The following is an 18,423-nucleotide window of genomic DNA, read 5'->3' as shown; positions in this document are numbered from 1 at the left end:
TTACTTATTTTTGTGAGTGAATGGTGAGTGCTGTCATGGAAAAGAGCTAGTTCATTCCAGTGAGTAGCCAGTTCTGATCTGATCTCTAGGGGGAGGGGGGAGGGGGAGGAGAGGGGGGGGGGTTGAAATTTGCACATCTCTACAGTACACACAATCATACTCACAACCACATAGGCATCAAAACTCACATGCCCAAGACTGCTGCGACACTGATTATTGATTATCGATAACTGGAAGAAATTGCCTAAGCTAATGGAGCTGAGGAGGGGGTAGGGAAGGATGCAAAAAGGGGGCAGCAGGAAAGAGGTTGGTCTTATGACAGTTGACATTACACCACAAGAAATGTTAAAGAAATCAAATCACGGGTTTCAAATGATCTGATGATTTAAAAAGAAGTTTCTTTTTTTTTTTGAACATGATTTGGGAAGTAAAAGTAACCTGCAATCACACTGAATTATTTGGAGAGGGAAAGAAAAGAAAGAGGGAGAAAGGGGAAGGGTGGGGGGACGAAGTGGAGTGGAAGTTGGAGATGAGGGAGACAGGGAGGAGAGAGAAAAAGTGAGAGAGTGGAAAAAATGGGGTGAGAGGGGGGCAGGGAGATAGGTGGGGGAGTGGTGGGAGGAGAGGGAGGGTGATGAGGAGAGATGAGAGAGAGAGAGAGAGAGAGAGAGAGAGAGAGAGAGAGAGAGAGAGAGAGAGAATGCCCAGTTGAGGTGGAGGAAAAGTGGTGGAAGAAGGCAGTACATAATCTGGAATAACAAGGAATGGTGTGGACAGAAGACAGACGGAAAAAGATATAGTGAGGCAGTGGGGATAGGTTAGCAGAGGTTCAGGCCAAGGAGATTGCAAGAGCACAGGATGTGCTGTATAGACAATTCCCACCAGCATTGTTAAGAAAAAGTAATGCTGGAAGCAAGTATCCAAATGGTAGTAGCAAAACAACTGTTAAAGTCATCTGTGTTGCCATTATAACAACGCAAAATTGGGGGTGGGGGGTGGGAGGGGTGGAGGTACAACATACTGATTACTGTAAATGACATAGCTGACAGTTGCACAGTTGTACACAGTTAATATGGCCATTTAACTAGTGGAAAATTTTGACAAGCCTCATTAATAGGTTGCAGGCAAACACCAGCTTACTGCTACAGTGCTACAATAGTTTACTGTTGAATATCTATGAGCAGTAACAACATAACCACACAGTTCACAGTTCTTGCAGAGTAATATGGTACTATTAAGCAGACACTGTCATTGTTTTAACACATGGCCTAATTGTGTTACACTTATTCCACTGTTTAGTTAATGCATTGTTGTTGACCTAACCAGCATGGGTTTCTTGTCTGAAAATCGCCCATGGACTGACTGTTTCAAATCCAAAAATGGGGCCTTTATATATACATCCTCAAAATAATAAGCACTGAAACTATACGTTGTTAGAGAAATTACAATTAGAGCACACCTCATTCAATTAACTGAATACATGGAAAAATTCTTTCTTTTTAACAGTTTCTACTACTACAAGGGTTAAGCTGAGTTATTTGTTTAAATGATGAAATTAACAGATATAATTATACAAACAGTAATTTTGATAAAATTGGTCATTACTTTGGAATTAATTAAGGGCTGGCTTTGCTGACATGTTTTCAAATAGAGCCAAATAAATATTTAACTAATGCTATTAGTTCTTCCTCCAAATGAGTATAGTTATTATAGAATTGATATTTGTTTATAAGTCAGCAATAGAATTTCAGTTATGAAACAATTATTGATTTCATTCTATAAAAAAATTATTAACTAGGAATAGTTGAATAAATTAGAAATTTGATTACATACATAAAACTAAGCTCAAAATTAGATCTGGTGCTATATTTTTTAAACTGGAGGCCAACCTTCTCTTTTATGAAAATTCAATTTATACTCATGTATGTTAATAGCAATTAGTCAAAAATGAAAAAATGAATTTAAGGAGGCAGGTGCCAAAACAAGAGAGGAAGTAAAAAGATCCCAGCTTGCTTTGTTACAAGCTCATCAGAAATTTGTTTGATTTTTGAAGATATGCCTTTGTTACATGCTAAACAAAATATGTTCTATATATGTAAAGAGGATATCAGAGCATCACCGTATTTATGTGAATTTAATGTGCCATTGAAAGTAATGCATACCTCAGTTGCAAAAATTACATTAATAAAAGAAAGCAATTTTGGTACATCGGTGGTAGGATATCTTTGTATTGTTGAAATTTGTTATACAATGCTAACTTTATTTTAAACTGTAGTGAATGTATACATGAACTATAAAAAACAACAATAATTTATTTCAAAGTTACTCATTACACAATAAGTGACATTTTCATTATTAAAAAAGAATGCCTAACTTGATTGCCTACACGACATACAAAGAAACATATTGTAAATTGCAGGTGTTACTCATCATTATTGACTAATGGCATCATTACTGCAATCCTTGGAAGAGTCTACATCAGAAATAGATTCATTCCCTCCTTCCCTGCCATTCTCAGTGTTGTTCCAGAGCACATCATCTTCACTGCCATCCAGAGTATTTGAAATGCAGCATTTCATGAATGATTTTATGATCATTGGTGCTTTGATGCATTTACATGCAGCTAAAACCCTGTGTAAAATAATGTAGGATCCAGCACATTTAATTTTTTCTGTCGGAGTCAGTACATGGCTCTGTTTGCAAAACCATTTTTCGTACTGTTCCTGAATGTAACCTTTGAAATGTTTATTTATACTAACGTCTAGGGATTGTAATACAGAAGTCATTCCTCCATTTCTCCAGGAATAATAACAAGGTCATTGTGTAGACTGTGGATCTTCTTTTTTATGTCATCAGTGAGATGAACACGAAATGCATCAAGGTTTCTAGGAAAGCCTGCCAGGATGGAGTTCCCATAAGTTTCGGAGCCAGTCAAGCATCAAAGTTATGGTCATCCATCCCTTCTCTTGATTCTGAGCAGTGATATCAACAGGAAATAATTTTTCATTCTTTAGAGTCTTGTGGCTTGTTTTCCGCTTTAAGATTAAAAAAGGGGAAAATTTGTTCCCATCTGCTGTGATCAGCAGCATTACTGTTACGCACTGTTTTTCACACCCAGATGTTTTGATGATAACTTCTTTTGCACTCTTCTTTCAATTGTGTAATTGCGCAGCATATCCAACCAAATTGGAGTCTCATCAGTGTTTCCTATTTGGCCATCAAAAATTTTTTCTCTTTCCGAAGTGTGATAACATACTGCTGAAATTCTTGAAGTATCTTCTCAAAATCCTGTGGAAGCTTTTGGCATATTGTTGTATGGTGTTGCAGAGATAAGATCACTCATTTCCTAAAGCGATCAACTGATACCCTGCTAGCCTTAAACTCTTGCTTCAGTCTATTAAGAGCTGCATACAACTCTTTTGCTTTTTTTATTATGGTGTCTGGTCACAGGCTGCCCATTCTTCCTCCTTTCTCAGAAGAGTTACAAAACATTTACTTCAATGTCAGAATGTCTTCCTTTGCAAGGTCCAGTGAATTTATTTCTAGTGGCAGTAGTCTCAAATAATTGCAATTTCTGTTTCTTTCATAAGCGAACGTTACTCTCAGCTACATTGAACTCTCTTCCTGCCCTTCTGTTACCATATTTTTCAGCATAAAGAATTACTCTGCACCTGACAGTAGCTTCATATGATATTATTCTCTGCTTGCTTTTGATTTTGTGATTACCTAATGCAAACACAATGCGAAGTGCTGTAGTAGGCCAGCAATAATGAAACGAGATTACCTGATTTACATCCTTCTTTCTTTAATGCACACATACCACACCTATATTTTCTTGCTAGAGCTTAATAAATGTTTTGCTACTTCAGATCACATAGGGTAAGAAATACCAGTGAACGATCCAAGTTTGTACTCGAATCTAATGCACCATCAAATCTTATGCACACCCCAATTTTGAGTACTTCGTATGGTAAAAAAAATACACACTAGATCTGTGTAAATATGGTATGTCTCCTGAAATCATCTGTATTTGTCTATAAGAAAACAAGACTTTCAGACCATAGTCATCTTTAGCAAAAATTGAAAAATCATCAATTCCACTGGAGGTTTTTTTTTCCCTCCTCAAATAATTCGGTGTTATTTTATGTTACCTTCACCCCTCAAATTATGTTTGCAGTGAAATATTCTATTTATGACATAAGATCATTTGAAACTCATGACCTGATTTCTTTGACGTTTCTTTGGCTAGTATGTGTCCGTAGTTAATTGTAAGGCTTTCTTGGTCATGGGCAACAATGCAGGTGAACTCTTTGTTTGTAGGTTGAAGGTAAGACATTGCTGCAACAAGTGCAGTTAGGACTGACAGGCAGAAAATGTCTTCCAGTCATCTCTTGGCACTTTCTTGATAAAAGTGTTACCATTGTGCTACAATGTTATGAACTCTTTTATGTACCTAAACCCAGTGTTTCTTCTGGAATTTTTCAATTTTAAGCTCTGTTTTATACATGTAGATGCATGTTACATCAAAAAATTTATTCCATCATGTAATGGAAAGCTTATTCAGAGTTAACCCTAAACATTTTTGAATGCTTCGAACATTCAGCAGCATTCTACAAACATTTTAGGAGAGTCTAGATTAAAAGTCTGTTGATGTCAGTCCTTAGAACTATTGAGTTGTTACTTGGTTCACTCATTTTTTAGCACTACAAAAAGAGCAAATTGCATAATTACAGTGCATCAAGGAGACACCCATATCCAGCTGTGTTAACAATCGAAGGAAAGTGTTGAAGATTAAGAGTTTTTGTTGGCTGTATTCTCATATTTGGTTACTTACGTAGAGTGCTTGGGCATGTTAGCAGGGGGAGGGAGGGTAGGGAGTACTGGCAGGTGCGAAGACTATTGAATGGTACCATGCTGGTAGTGAAACTGCTAATGGCCATCTGTCTATAAGTATTTTTTAAATTTCATTTGTTACACTGTAAAGCAAGTAAAGCTGTGCTCAATTTAAAGGTTGATTTGAACACTGATGTGCTTTACTAGGCATGGTGTTGTGCCCTTGACTTCCTCACACTTCTGAGCTGGTTTATGCACCCATTTAGAGGTGACTTACATTCCAACATGTTCTCTCAAAAACAGTGCAACTTGTCTTGTAATTTTTATGATTATTATACGTGAAAGAACTGGTAAGTAACAGAGAAAGTCATAGGACCAATGGGGGATCAAAACCCAAACCTTTAGTTTTGTAGTCTGGAATTCTACCCAATGAGCCAGTGAGTCACATTTCTGGACAAACCATTAATATGGTATTTATCAAATAGAAGCTGCACTGAGCCAAGAAAACAATTTAGAGTTCCACAGCAGAATCAGTGACCGTCAACAGCATTCAGTATTTGATTGTCACTTTATGCTGTGTTATACATAATCATGCCCAGCTGCTTGGAAATAATTAATGAATCTCAGGTATACAGCATTTGTTTTCTCCATAGAAAACATGGAAAATTGACATCTTATAAATACAGTCCAATGCTTGCTGGGCCCTTTAGAACCACTACATTGTGACAAAGCTGTATAGAGTCGGTGTTTTGCATCCATATGACAGGGGCACATGCCTGTTGCCCCACATTCAGTAAGTGAGCACCTTGTGAAGCCATGTGAACTTCTGTGTGCACATGTGAAGTGAGTGATATGTAGTGAGCACTACTCACACGGTTTTACAGTGTGGATGCAATGCTCTAGTGCATACTTTTACTAGAAAAAGAGCAAGAGTTCAAAAGTTAGTTTTCTTTCATGTGTTTCTATGTAGCACACATTAGTCTGCTATAGGAAAGTAGTTGCCTTTCCCTTATTTTACATATTGCTCCATCCAGCAATTTCCATTATTGTTATAGCTGTGAAGAATGCTTCATCAAAAATAGTATAAGCCTTAAAAAAGAGGAAATCTGATGAAAATGTAGTGGGCAATCTTAAAAGGGGAAAATTGAAGAATTAAAAAAGCTCGACGATAAGAAGGAGAGTGATTGTAGAAGAGGGGAAGGAAGATGCTAAAGTGTTGGATGTTGAAATTTTAGGTGTAACTAAGTAACCTAAACCTTTATCTTTTACTGTGAAATTTAACATTTAAAATAAATTTTGTTCTTCCATAATTGTTATATTGTCTTAAGGAAAATTGTAAGTTTTCACTACATTACTATGTTAAAACAACATGTTTTTTAACTAACGTATTCACAACTATACCTGAAAAGAGCCATATCTCATCATAGGTGAGAAGTGAATGTTTTTATAGCATTTGAGGAATGGCATATTACAAGTCATACACAGTTACATCATTCATTTTGACATACAGTGTAAGTAATGTAAGAATTCTTACATTCAGCTTTCATTTCAGTTGGCTTTCAGATTCATTAAAAAAATGTTTTTGTTGTTTTACCATGCACATTTTTGAGAGGTCTTGCATTCAAGTAAAAACGTTTTGGAAAAGTGATGAGAAAATTATGAATTTGAGCCTCTAAAAATTAGTAGAAACCATGGAAAGCATATAAGATGATACATAAATGTTGTCTATAGAAGCAAAAGTGTTCACTCATAAATGTATTTTCAAGTGCAGAAAATGCCTGCAGCTTTTTACTTCACAGCTTCCACAGCATGCTGACAAAGTGATTTCAAGAAGCTTGAAGGTAGAATATGGCAAAGAACATGAATATCAACTGAAGCCATGTTTTTTTGACATCAGAAGCATGAACATATGTGATACAGCTTTAAATGAAATATGTTGTATGTTAAAAGAGTATAAACCACAGGCAACAGTGAAGGAAATTAAAGAAAAAAAAAAACAAAAAAACAAAAAACCTCTGCATTCATAAAAGTTATAGCTTTTCTCGTCACATTGTTCTGCTATGTTACTTTCTGTTGCAAGTAGTCCAGTAGGAATTGATAATTATCCTTGCTCATCATCAGTTAATTTACCTCTCCTCCCACCTGCTCATCCAGTTTTTCTCCTATAACAAACATTTTTGTCTTTTTGTGTTGTTCACAGCTGTGGATGTTATGCAGGGGCCATATAAAAAGCAAGAATTATTGATTTCGTTTTATCACTCAAGGCCATGAGAGCTTTCTCTCTTTATATATAGTAGGGTCTATTGACATGTGCTTTATAACATGTCTAAGCAAATGTGATTCTTTCCATTTGCTTCAATGTGCATTTTGTCGTGCACTTTAAGTGACAACTAAATCATCACTAATGGTTGAATGTTTGCCTTTCTGAGACATCAATTTACATGATATTCAGTGAACAGTGTTTGTGTATACTGCTGTATGATGTGATACTGCTAGATAAGTTTTGTCTTATCTTTGTTTCCCTACTTATTCCATATATTTAATTTAAGATTCTGCTTTTCTACGGAATTCATAATCTGCAGTGTACTTAGTGTGTGTGTGTGTGTGTGTGTGTGTGTGTGTGAGAGAGAGAGAGAGAGAGAGAGAGAGAGAGAGAGAGAGAGACAGAGACAGAGACAGAGATATTTATGATGAAGCAGTTGTAATAGTACTTATATTTCATACAAGTATCTGTGGAATAAAAAGTGTGACAGAATCTTCGACTAAAAATCCTTTGGATTTTCCAGCACTGATAATTAGCTAACTTTTTTATCAGTTATACTGATTTACATTTTAGGCATTTTCCGAAACCATTTTGAATTGCTAATCCATCATTTGACCTAGTTACAAATTTAGAACTGACTTGATGAAAAAGATATAGTTTATATTTTTGATGCTGATTGTTTCAGGCCCACAGATTGATCAGGCACTGCGAGAAGCTGAAGACCTTTTGGCACAAATTCACAGTAGGAATTTCACAGATAGGCAGAATGCTGCCCAGCAAGAACTTTATAAAGCCATTGAACTTCTTGAGAAAATGCAAGAATTTGCTATACCAGTACACAACCAAACAGAATATTATGAAGCATTGAAACATCAAGTGAACCACTTTGATGGGAAACTTGAAGATTTAAGAAATTACAGTTTGGTTACCAAGGATCAAGCAGCTAAAACAGATGAGATGAATGACAGAAATAGGTTTGTATTTGCCTGTTTTTATGTTAACTGAAATATTGATATTGTATGCGATGTTTGTAATAGCTCTTAAAAAAATCATAGCACATAAAGAGGATACTTAATAGCTAATGGTCTGAATGAAACCCAAATTTGGGAGACAAGGTATTTCTATAGTGCAGGGACACATAAAGTCTTTCATTACCAGCAACAGGGAAGTAACCAATTTTGTGATATTTTATGGGTTCCTAACCACGAGCGAATTGCGTAGTTTCATCTGTGTGTTTTGGTAGTTTAGTTTCTTGAGTTTCTGTGTGCTAATTTGATATTTAATAGAAACTGATTTTGTGACATATTACAAGTTCGTAATCAGGAGCAAGTTATTCAGTCTCACCCCTGAGTGTTTTGGTAGTTCAGTTTTTGAATCTCTGCATATTAATCTAATTTATTAGACACAATTATTGTGTTGTCCTCCATGTCTACAGTAGAGTTCCGTAGCGCCTGTTGACTGTCATTTGTTTGTCTGCATAGTGTAGTTTCCCATGGTCTTCAAAGTGGATAGGGTTCAAAATGGTTCAAATGGCTCTGACCACTATGGGACTTAACTTCTGAGGCCATCAGTCCCCTAGAACTTCGAACTACTTAAACCTAACTAACCTAAGGACATCACACACATCCATGCCCGAGACAGGATTCGAACCTGCGACCGTAGCGGTCGCGCAGTTTTGGACTGTAGTGCCTAGAACCCCTCGGCCACCACTGCTGGCTGTGTGGATAGGGACTATGACTGCGATGTGCGGATGGAAGCCCAGTTGGTGACACTTCGCTCTCAGCTCCAAGCTGTGATGTCTTCAGTTACACAGCTTGAAGCTGCAGTGGATGGGCATCACTGTTGTGGGCTGTCTGTGGGGATCCAATGGACATACAGCATGTCCGAGTCCACCGCAATGGTGGCCAGCCCAGTTACCACTCGCACTGAGGTTGACCTCTCACCAATGGTCGAGCAGGAGGTCACCTCAGAGCATGGCAGGTGGTGAAAGACTTCCCAGGGGGCCGCATGTAAGGCCTCCTGGTTAGTCTGACAAAAAGGTTCTAGGTGCTGTCTGTGCCTGACTCTGTCTCTCAGCCAGATGCAGTCGCTTGTCCTGTTTCAGAGGAAATCTCTCACCTTGCAAGATCCAGGTGATCACAGAGGGTGGGATTATTGGTAGTTGAGAGCTGTTAGGCACATTATGGGGCCCCTTAGGGAAATGGCTACCAAGGCGGAGAAGAAAGCCAATGTGTGCTCTGTGTGCATACTGGTCTGAGACATTCCAGATGTGGAATGAGTCCTTCCGTATGCCATGAAGAGCACAGGGTGCAGCCAACTGCAGGAAGTGGCTTGCATCAGTACCAGTGATGTGTGTCACTTTGGATCTGAAGGTATTCTCTCTGGTTTCAAGCAGCTAACAGAAGTGTTAAAGACTTACAGTCTTGTTTGTGAGATGGAAGCTGAGCTCACTATTTGCAGCACAGTCAACAGGACTGATTGCAGACCTCTGATACAGAGCAAAGTAGATAGTCTGAATCTGACGGTCAGACGGTTCTGTGAGTGTGTAGGCTGCAGATTCCTTGACTTGCTCTATTGGGTTGGGTTTTGGGTTCTGCTGAATAGACGAGGAGTCCACTACATGCAGGAGGCAGCTACACAGGTACCAGGGGCTGTGTGGTGTGGACTTCCAGAGCCACTCCCCAGAGGCCATCTCTCAACTTACCTCTACCACTCCCCGCACCCCTACCTTCTACATGCTTCCTGTGTCCCCACTGAGAGAATCTCTGTTCTTGTAGACCAACACCTTCAACCTATTTCCCGGAACCTACCCTCCTATATATAATATAACAACAATTTCCTTCAGTGGCTCTCCACAGTTCCTGTCCCATTACCACATGGCACCATGCCCATCACTATTGATGCCACCTCCCTTTACACTAACATTCCTAATGCCCCACAGCCTTACTGCTGTTGATCGCTACCTTTCCCAACACCTGACGGATTTCACACCAACAACTTCTTTCCTAGTCATCATGACTAACTCTATCCTCACCCACAATTACCTCTGTTTTTGAAGGCATTACCTACAGACAAATCCAGGGTATGGCTATGGGCACCCACATGGTACCTTCCTATGCCAAACTACTTATGGGCCATCTAGAGGAATCCTTAAAAACCCAGAATCGTAAACCGCTCACCTTGTTCAGATTCATTGATGACATTTTTGCGATCTGGAATAGGAATAGGGATCTGGAATAGGGGGAGGATACTCTGTCCACATTCCTCCAGAACTTCAACAACTTCTTCCCCGTTGGCTTCACCTGAACCTACTCAATGCAACAAGCCACCTTTCTAGATGTTGACCTCCACAGCAAAGATGGCTACACCAGTACCCCCATCCATATCAAACCTACTAATACCAGCAATACCTACACTTCGACATCTGCCACACATTCCGTACCAAGAAGTCCCTTCCTTATATCCTTGGCACCCGTGATTGTCACCTCTACAGTGGCGGGCGATCCCTCTCGAAATATACTGAGTCTCTCACTGAGGCCTTCACAGACTTTAATTATCCTCCCAACCTTGTACAAAAACAAATCTCCCATGCTTTATCTTTCCAGTTTCCCACCACTTCCAAAAGTCCCACTGTCCACCAGCCACGGAGGAGCATTCCCCTCGTAACTCAGTACCATCCAGAACTGGAGCAACTGAATTACATTCTCCGCCAGGGTTTCAACTATCGCTTGTCATGCCCACTATCCTTCCCACCCCTCCCACAGTGGTATTCTGTCATCCACTGAGCCTACACAATATACTTGTCCATCCTTACAAAATCCTTGTTTCCAACCCCCTACTTCATGGCTCATTTTCTAGGTGCAAGACCTGTCCCATACATGCTCCCACCACCACCTACTCCACCCAGGTCACAAACATCACTAATCCCATCAAAGGCAGGGCTACCTGTGAAACCAGTCATGTGATCTATAAGGTAAGCTGCAACCACTTAGCAGCATTCTATGTGGGCATGACCACCAACAAGCTGTCTGTCTGTATGAATCGCCACCGACAAACTCTGGTCAAGAAACAAGTGGATCACCCTGTTGCTAAGTATGCTGCCAAACATGACATCCTTTAATTTCAGTGACTGCTTCACAGCTGGTGCCATATGGACCCTTCCCACCACGACCAGCTTTTCTGAATAGTGCAGGTGGGAACTTTCCCTGCAGTACATCCTGTGTTCCCGTAACCCTCCTGACCTCAATCTTTGTTAGTCACTGTCCTCGCCCATGCAGCCCCTTCCCTGTTCCCATTCCATCACTACGCAGTTGTCATTTCACCATCACAGCTAGTCTGTTCAGTTCTCTCCTTTTCCACTATTTCCCTCGCCTCCCCCCCTCCCCCCCTCCCCACCTCTCCTCTGCCCTCTGTGTAACCAGCAGCACTTCACTGTCCTCCACATCTACCATACTATCTCTCCCCCTCTCCACCCCAGCCTCTCCCTTCCCCACCCAGTCGCCACTCCCATCATGCACTGGTGCTGCTGCTCGCAGTGTGCTTTCAGTTGTCTGAGACTGCAGTTGTGCGTGTGTGTGTGTGTTTTATTTATTGTTCACTACGGCCTTACTGGTCAATAGCTTTACTTAAAGTATCTGAGATGGCAGCTAGTCTACCTTGTTTATGAAAGTCATTTCTAGGTATTTGTAGCTTTACAACAGTCAGTGTCATTGCAGCTATGGATTGGTGTGTTAGGATGTCTGTGTAGTTGTGTCTTTTAGAGCGTGTAATTAAACTAACAATAGAGCTGTTACTTGAAAGCTACCAATGTGCCTGTGTTGCTAGATGTTTTATTTACTACACCATAATCAGCTGCATATGAGGTAATGCCTTTGGCCCATTTTGATTTCATTTTGGGTGAGAAGAAAGGACAGAAGTGTGAGACTTGAGAGCCAACGTAACTAGAGCAGTACAAAAGTTTGGAAAGAATAGTGTGTCCTAAAAGTAGTACAAACAAAAATGATAAAGAGAAAGCTACTTGTATTTAGATGAGAGATGGCTCGTGCATGTGAAATGTCAAGAAATTACACTGACAAGGGGGTTGATGAGACATGCTGTCAGCAGAGACCACAAACTGTTATGAATGCTGATTTATTAATAAATCGTGATTTGTTATGGATAGTACACTAGCTTTGCTTTTCAATGATTTTTAATGTAAAATAACTTACTTTTAATATATATTACAGGAACGCCAAAGTTATGAACAAGGTTCATGCTGCTGATGAAATAATAGATGAAACAGAACAAAAATTAGATAAATCTGGCAAACTATTGGATGAAGCTCAGTCAATGTTAGATGAAGCTGGACAACAGACTCCAAAAATAAGTATGTTTAAATTCAGATTTAGTTTTCGATGTCAAACCATTCTGAAATGCTGAAAATGTTTTCAGGGGTTACTAATGTTTTCATGAATATAATATGATGTCATTCCTTTCATAGCAACATTGTGATTTACATCTGTGTTTAATTATTATTGACACTTGTTAATTAGTATTATAACTGCTTGCTAAAATTGAAATCATTATGTTACTATCAGACAAAGATGATCAGGGTTTCCACAGGTTCTGGAAGTAAGGGAAATCAAGAAATATCATGGAATTTCAAACAAGTCACGGAAATCAAGGAAGTATCAGTGAAATTTGGAAAAATGCACTGGCAAAATCTCATTTTTGTCTCAGTAGATGAAATGGTTTGTTTACTGAGGTGTCATGCATCGTTGCTGGCTGGGTGCTGCTGAGTACATGTGCTGCTTCCCTACTCCCTCATTACTGCTGCCTGTCTCCTTCCTACCATCCCCCTCAGCTTGCAGTCATTGCTGCCGCCACTTCTTGTCACTAGCCTAGCAGATGCCAATGAGAGGCAGGCAGGCTTGAGGATTGGTTTGTTTGGATATGATCCTCAGAGACTGTAGACACAGCAGCCAGAGACAGCAGTGATGTGTGAATGAATGTGTCTGAGTGATTGTGTGAATGGGTGTGTGCTCTTGTTTTCTGACAAAAGCTATGGCTGAAAATTTGGTTATGAGAGTGTGATTGTCTTTTGTTTATGTCTGTCTGTGCCTCAGCAATCATCTTTATGGTGAGTTGCTACCTATCCTCCTTATTATTGATTCTCAGAGTATTTGAACAAGTTATGTGTCGATGGATTGATCACCATGGTCTCATTTCATGAACATGTTGTCTGTGGTTCATGAATAGCTGGCCACATGAGTGGATTTCCATGATGGGCCAAAACCTCAGACCATTTCTGGGGGTGTCTGTAACGGATCTGGCGTGCTGATCTGAAGCTATTTGGTTCCCTGGCCCTGCTCGTCAGATCTAGTCTCACTGATCTGCCCGCAGGCTGGATCTGTTTGTGTGTGGCATAATGCAGCATGGTTAACCATGTACCTAGGTTTGCGGTGCTCCTCAGCAGGCCAGAGCCTATGGGTAATGGATTTCAGGAATTGCGACTGTCCCACAGCAAGTACATTGTACAGGGTGGCATTTTATAGACATTTTATTTCTTCCGGTAAATTTTGGTACTTCAAAAGTAGTTTACATGTTAGAAAGTGTGGAAGATAAAAAGAAGAAAATTGTGTGAGTCACTGGCAGTTTGTGCACTGTGTACTCATGTATTTCTTGAAAGAAAAATCACAAAAATCTGTAAAATAATAGATATAACACAGTGGGTAATAATCAACAATAATGAACATAGTAGAACCAACATTTTATTGGCATTCACCTACAGTGATGGTTTACATAATTCTTCCCCTCCTTCTACACTTCCTTCCAGAGACCTACTTTTTTCTTAGGTTATTTCTGAAAGCAGTGAAGATATTTTAATTTTAAATCTGTCTTGCGGCTCCAAGGAAATACAAATTTTCGTCATAAAGTGTGTTTTGTTTTATTGAAATAAAATAACAGCAGTGGTCTTCATGAAGCACATATACCATTTCGCTTACTTTCTCCATCTAAAAACACTTCATTGCAAAAGATGTTGATGTAAGTACTTAAGATTTTTGCTCATATCAGGAAACGCCATCTGCTTGCAAGTTTGTATTAGATATTTCCTCGTTTGCACTATTGTTTCTTGTACCATAGCTGGAAAGACAGATTATCAACTTAGATCTTGACTTACCCTTGAGATCTCAAAATTTGTCAGAGAAAAATACTAGAACTTGTCTGGAAATCAGGGAAATATCAGGGAATTTCACTTGGGGAAACTTGTGGCAACCCTGATGATTCTTTTTCAGCACACAATTAAACTACAAGATAAGAACCAGTACAATTAAATTGGTGAAAGCATTTGAGATTCAGCATTCTTATTCTTAAAAATAAACCAGTCACTCTTACAAGTGTGGCTACATGGTCGATACATGCTGGGATATCAGTGTGTCATTATTATCTGCACTGTAATAGTATCTTTGCAAGTTTATTAAAGAAAGTGCTGGATTCCATGATTTGTCTTGGTTGAAAATGCTGTATTTTTTAGTTTGCCAAACATCTGAAATATCCGAAGAAGAAAAAACAGAGCTTGTGTGGTTGCATTCTCAAAATTTATTGGATTAATCACTCTTTGTTTGCTGTTAAATAAGTTTTTGTTGCTTAATCTACCTCATATATGTGTACTCTTGAATATTTCATCAATTTGGCATCTTCATGTAACATAATAAGAATTTACAAAGATAGGTTTTTACCCATACTTACTCGTTAAGCTGCCTGCTCAAATAACTTCCACCATTTCATCAGTGCTAGACCACTTTACATGTAGTAAGGAACAGCTGCAACAGTTTTTGTATTGACACAACATTTGGAGTAAGATTTCCGTATCGTCTACTTTTTAAGCCATCATCAAGCAGCTGTCTAATATTTACTGTTTTTTTCCTTCTTTGAAACTTATTGTTTAGCTGATGTATCTCTCTTTTTCCCCTAGATAACTAAACCGAAAATTAGGTTAACATAAGAATTTCCTGAAAATATGATGTAAGGGTTGTCTTTCCACCAAACCATTTCTGTAGCACTGAGGTATAAATGGTCACTGGTCCAAGACTCTTGAGCATTTTATTGCTTGGAGGCAGTGTGAAGTAACCTCATTGAATGCTGTGAGCAGAGAACTGTAGCTCAATTAGTATGTGGAGCTGATAGTTACTTGGTAAATGGCACAACCAACTACATAGAGAGAAGAGTGAAATCGGGACTTGTGCTAATAAGTGCAATGGCATATTGCCATCTGGATAGGCTACTTCAGTGACTGGTGGCGGCATGTGACTGGCTGATCTGATTGTGGGTTGAAATTTAGGTGTGTGCTCTGTGGCCAAGAGCATGGTGGACCACCCTGTGGCACGACATGCAGATGAAAACGACATTCTTGATTTAAATTGCTGCTTCACAACCTGAACCATCTGGATCCTTCCCTCCGATCTGTGTGGATAGAAATTTTCCTTACAACTCACTCCCCACTTCCAAAATTATCCTGGCCACAATATGTGGTAACCTACTACCCCCACACCCTCCACCCAATACAGCTCATTCTCCGGTTCTGAAATCATCCTGGCCTCAATCTATGGTAACCTACTGCCCCCACACTCCCCAGCCAACTATTTCCACCCCCGTTGTCCTATCATCTTCTCCCAATTCATGTCCGCACACCCTCATTGTGCACTGCTCTCTGCCAGTGCACCCACTGATCTATTCCCCTTTGCTTCTCTCCTTTTCTACTCCTTGTTCCCCCAACCCTCCCTCACCCGCAGCCTCCTGACACTGATCTGGCAGCCTTGTCCTGCCATCATCTAGTCCCTGCATGCTCCACAAGGCAGTGCTGGTGTCTCTTTTGCCACCTGTACCCGGTTAGCCCTCTCCATTTCCTACTCTACTCTGGATTGCTGCTTTGGGTTGACATGACGCAGTTGCGTTCTGCCCAGAGCAGTCATATTTGTGTGAGGAGGCCTTGCTTGTGTGAATGTGTGTGTGTTTTCCATTCTGAAGAAGTCTTTGGCCAAAAGCTCAGATGTGAAATAGTCTTTTTGTTCTGCCTCTCTGCAACTTAGTGTGTCATCTATACTGTGAGCAGCAACCTGTCGTTTTCATGATGTTGTGAAAGACAACTAAAGAGATGATGATGTATATACAAGATTTTGCAGACCAGAGGGCCTGACAACTTTGTAAGGTACTTTTGGTTGTGCGAACCAGTGGAGTCAATATGAAATGTACATCTCTTGTCTTCACTTTTATTCATTTGCATATTCTGTCCTGTTTTGTGTTGCATTTATTTCGTTACATTTTGATTTTGTAGTTTTCACAGAAACACTTTAAGTGTAAAAACATAATGCATGATAAATTTTGTTATTGATCTACCGAAATAAAGCAGGCAGTAGAATATTAAGTGTCATTAATTTGTTTAAATATTTGTGTTGCTTATGTATGTAAAACCAATTTTGTTTTGGCAGTTTTGAGCTATGAAAATACATGACCAAATTTTGACTCACTTATTGCACCATTACCTCATCTTCCAGTTCATTTGTTTCTACCACTGTAGAAATAGGTTGAATTTCATTTATAACTTATAAATAGCTTTGTGGTCATATCACTTTCTCTGTTAAATTGTGTAGATTTTTCTTGTTGCAACTATTGAATTATGGTTTATTATATTCATGTTAATTTTTAAATTTCAGTAAGTTGTAGAGCTTTAACCCTATTAATCTTCAGTGATATGTTGCACAAGTAAGTCCAGTATATATAGCTTTTGTTTAATCACCTGAAATAATCCACCAGTGTCCTGCCCCTTTTCACATGTTTTCCTACCTTATATAATGGACTTTTAAAGATTGGGGTATTCATTTCCAACAGGTGACTTACAGACAGAGATTGTAGCAAAACAAGAAACACTGTTACAGAATATTGATGATAAGGAGAAACAGTTTGAAGAACTTGATGAATTGGCAGAACAATCAAGGAGACATTCAGAAGAACTACAGTTAAAGGTATGTAGCTGGTCAGCAAATGATATAACTTGTCACAAATGCTCCATAAGATAATAATACTCCTCTCTCTCTCTCTCTCTCTCTCTCTCTCTCTCTCTGTGTGTGTGTGTGTGTGTGTGTGTGTGTGTGTCTGTAAGACAGAACATTGTTTAGAGGTGTGAGATTTAACATAATGAATGCATTGTACACCATTGTGTTCCCAAATGTGAAACTGACAGTTGTAAAGGCATTTTTTCAATACATATATGATTTGAGATATATTGTATTACTCCATGCAGTGTACGCACTACAATTATTTTGCGTGATAAGATACAAGTGTGTTCTGGACAAGCAACTGAACCTGGATACGTGCCTTTCAAGAACTGTGCACTATTCAAGCATGTGCAGACTGACTCAAAGCTCTAACTTTTTATGATGTCACACCATTCTTTTTCAAATTACCCACAGTATCTCCCACAATGCTGAGGGTCTAGTACCACTTGAGGAATGCATTTTGTGGGTATTTGGTTAATCAGCAAAGGGTAAAGACAGCAGCTCACTATACACTTTAGGTTTTGAGTGGTTGATAAGCTTATAATGAGACTGAAAATATTGTAAAGCTTTGATAATGCCATTCATCCAAGCTAACTAATACATACAGAAAACAAATACATACATATGGCTACATTATCCTGGCTAATATTTAAACTGAATTCTCTTATTCTGTGCTGAATTGGTCACTGTATTGATTGTATGTGTGAACTTAAAACTGTGTGTGGCTGAACAGGGTTCAAATCCAGTTTCCTACCTTTCACTGGCAATGCAATACTATTTGCACTATCTGAACATGCCTTACAGACTGAATGAGAGTTTTCACAAGTCACAGCATTGGTCCCTTTTTTCTCCCAAATTTTGCAAAGGTTGTCTCATGATACTATAGGTCTACAATAACTGCTGTGAGCAATGTTAAAATTAATTTGTTTTAATTATGCAGAGTATTTTCTGTATTGATTAAGTAGCAGACTGAAACTGTTTCAGAACGGGATGCAATTTCAGATTCCTTCCATTCACAAGTAGCATGCTACCCCTTGCATTACATGAGTGTACATCATGGAAAAAATACTCTTCAATAGCATTTCCTGAAAATATCACCTTCTTCCATTTCTCATCCAAGCTCACTATGCATTTCCTGACACTCTTGTACTGATCAGACTGATAAGTGACAAGTCTAGCAGCATGCCTCTGAATTGTTTCAATGTATTTCTTTAATTTAAGCTACTGGAAATACCAAACACTAGAACAGTATTCAAGATTGGGTCATGTAAGTGTTCTGTATACAGACCCCTA

The 18,423-nt window shown here is 39.1% G+C and overlaps 1 protein-coding gene across 1 annotated transcript in view; it reads left to right on the top strand.

Moving 5' to 3' along the window:
* Positions 1-18,423, top strand: part of LOC126482302 (laminin subunit alpha) — a 365,291-nt gene that overhangs the window by 242,957 nt on the left and 103,911 nt on the right. The window contains exons 36-38 of the mRNA XM_050106331.1: positions 7,782-8,070; positions 12,322-12,461; positions 16,964-17,097. Coding sequence (XP_049962288.1) covers positions 7,782-8,070; positions 12,322-12,461; positions 16,964-17,097 — 563 coding nt within the window. The remainder of the gene's footprint in view (positions 1-7,781; positions 8,071-12,321; positions 12,462-16,963; positions 17,098-18,423) is intronic.

Source organism: Schistocerca serialis, chromosome 5 (genome assembly GCF_023864345.2).
Source record: "Schistocerca serialis cubense isolate TAMUIC-IGC-003099 chromosome 5, iqSchSeri2.2, whole genome shotgun sequence".
In the NCBI taxonomy this organism is placed as follows: Eukaryota; Metazoa; Arthropoda; class Insecta; order Orthoptera; family Acrididae; genus Schistocerca; species Schistocerca serialis.
This window is presented reverse-complemented; position numbering and strand designations above follow the sequence as displayed.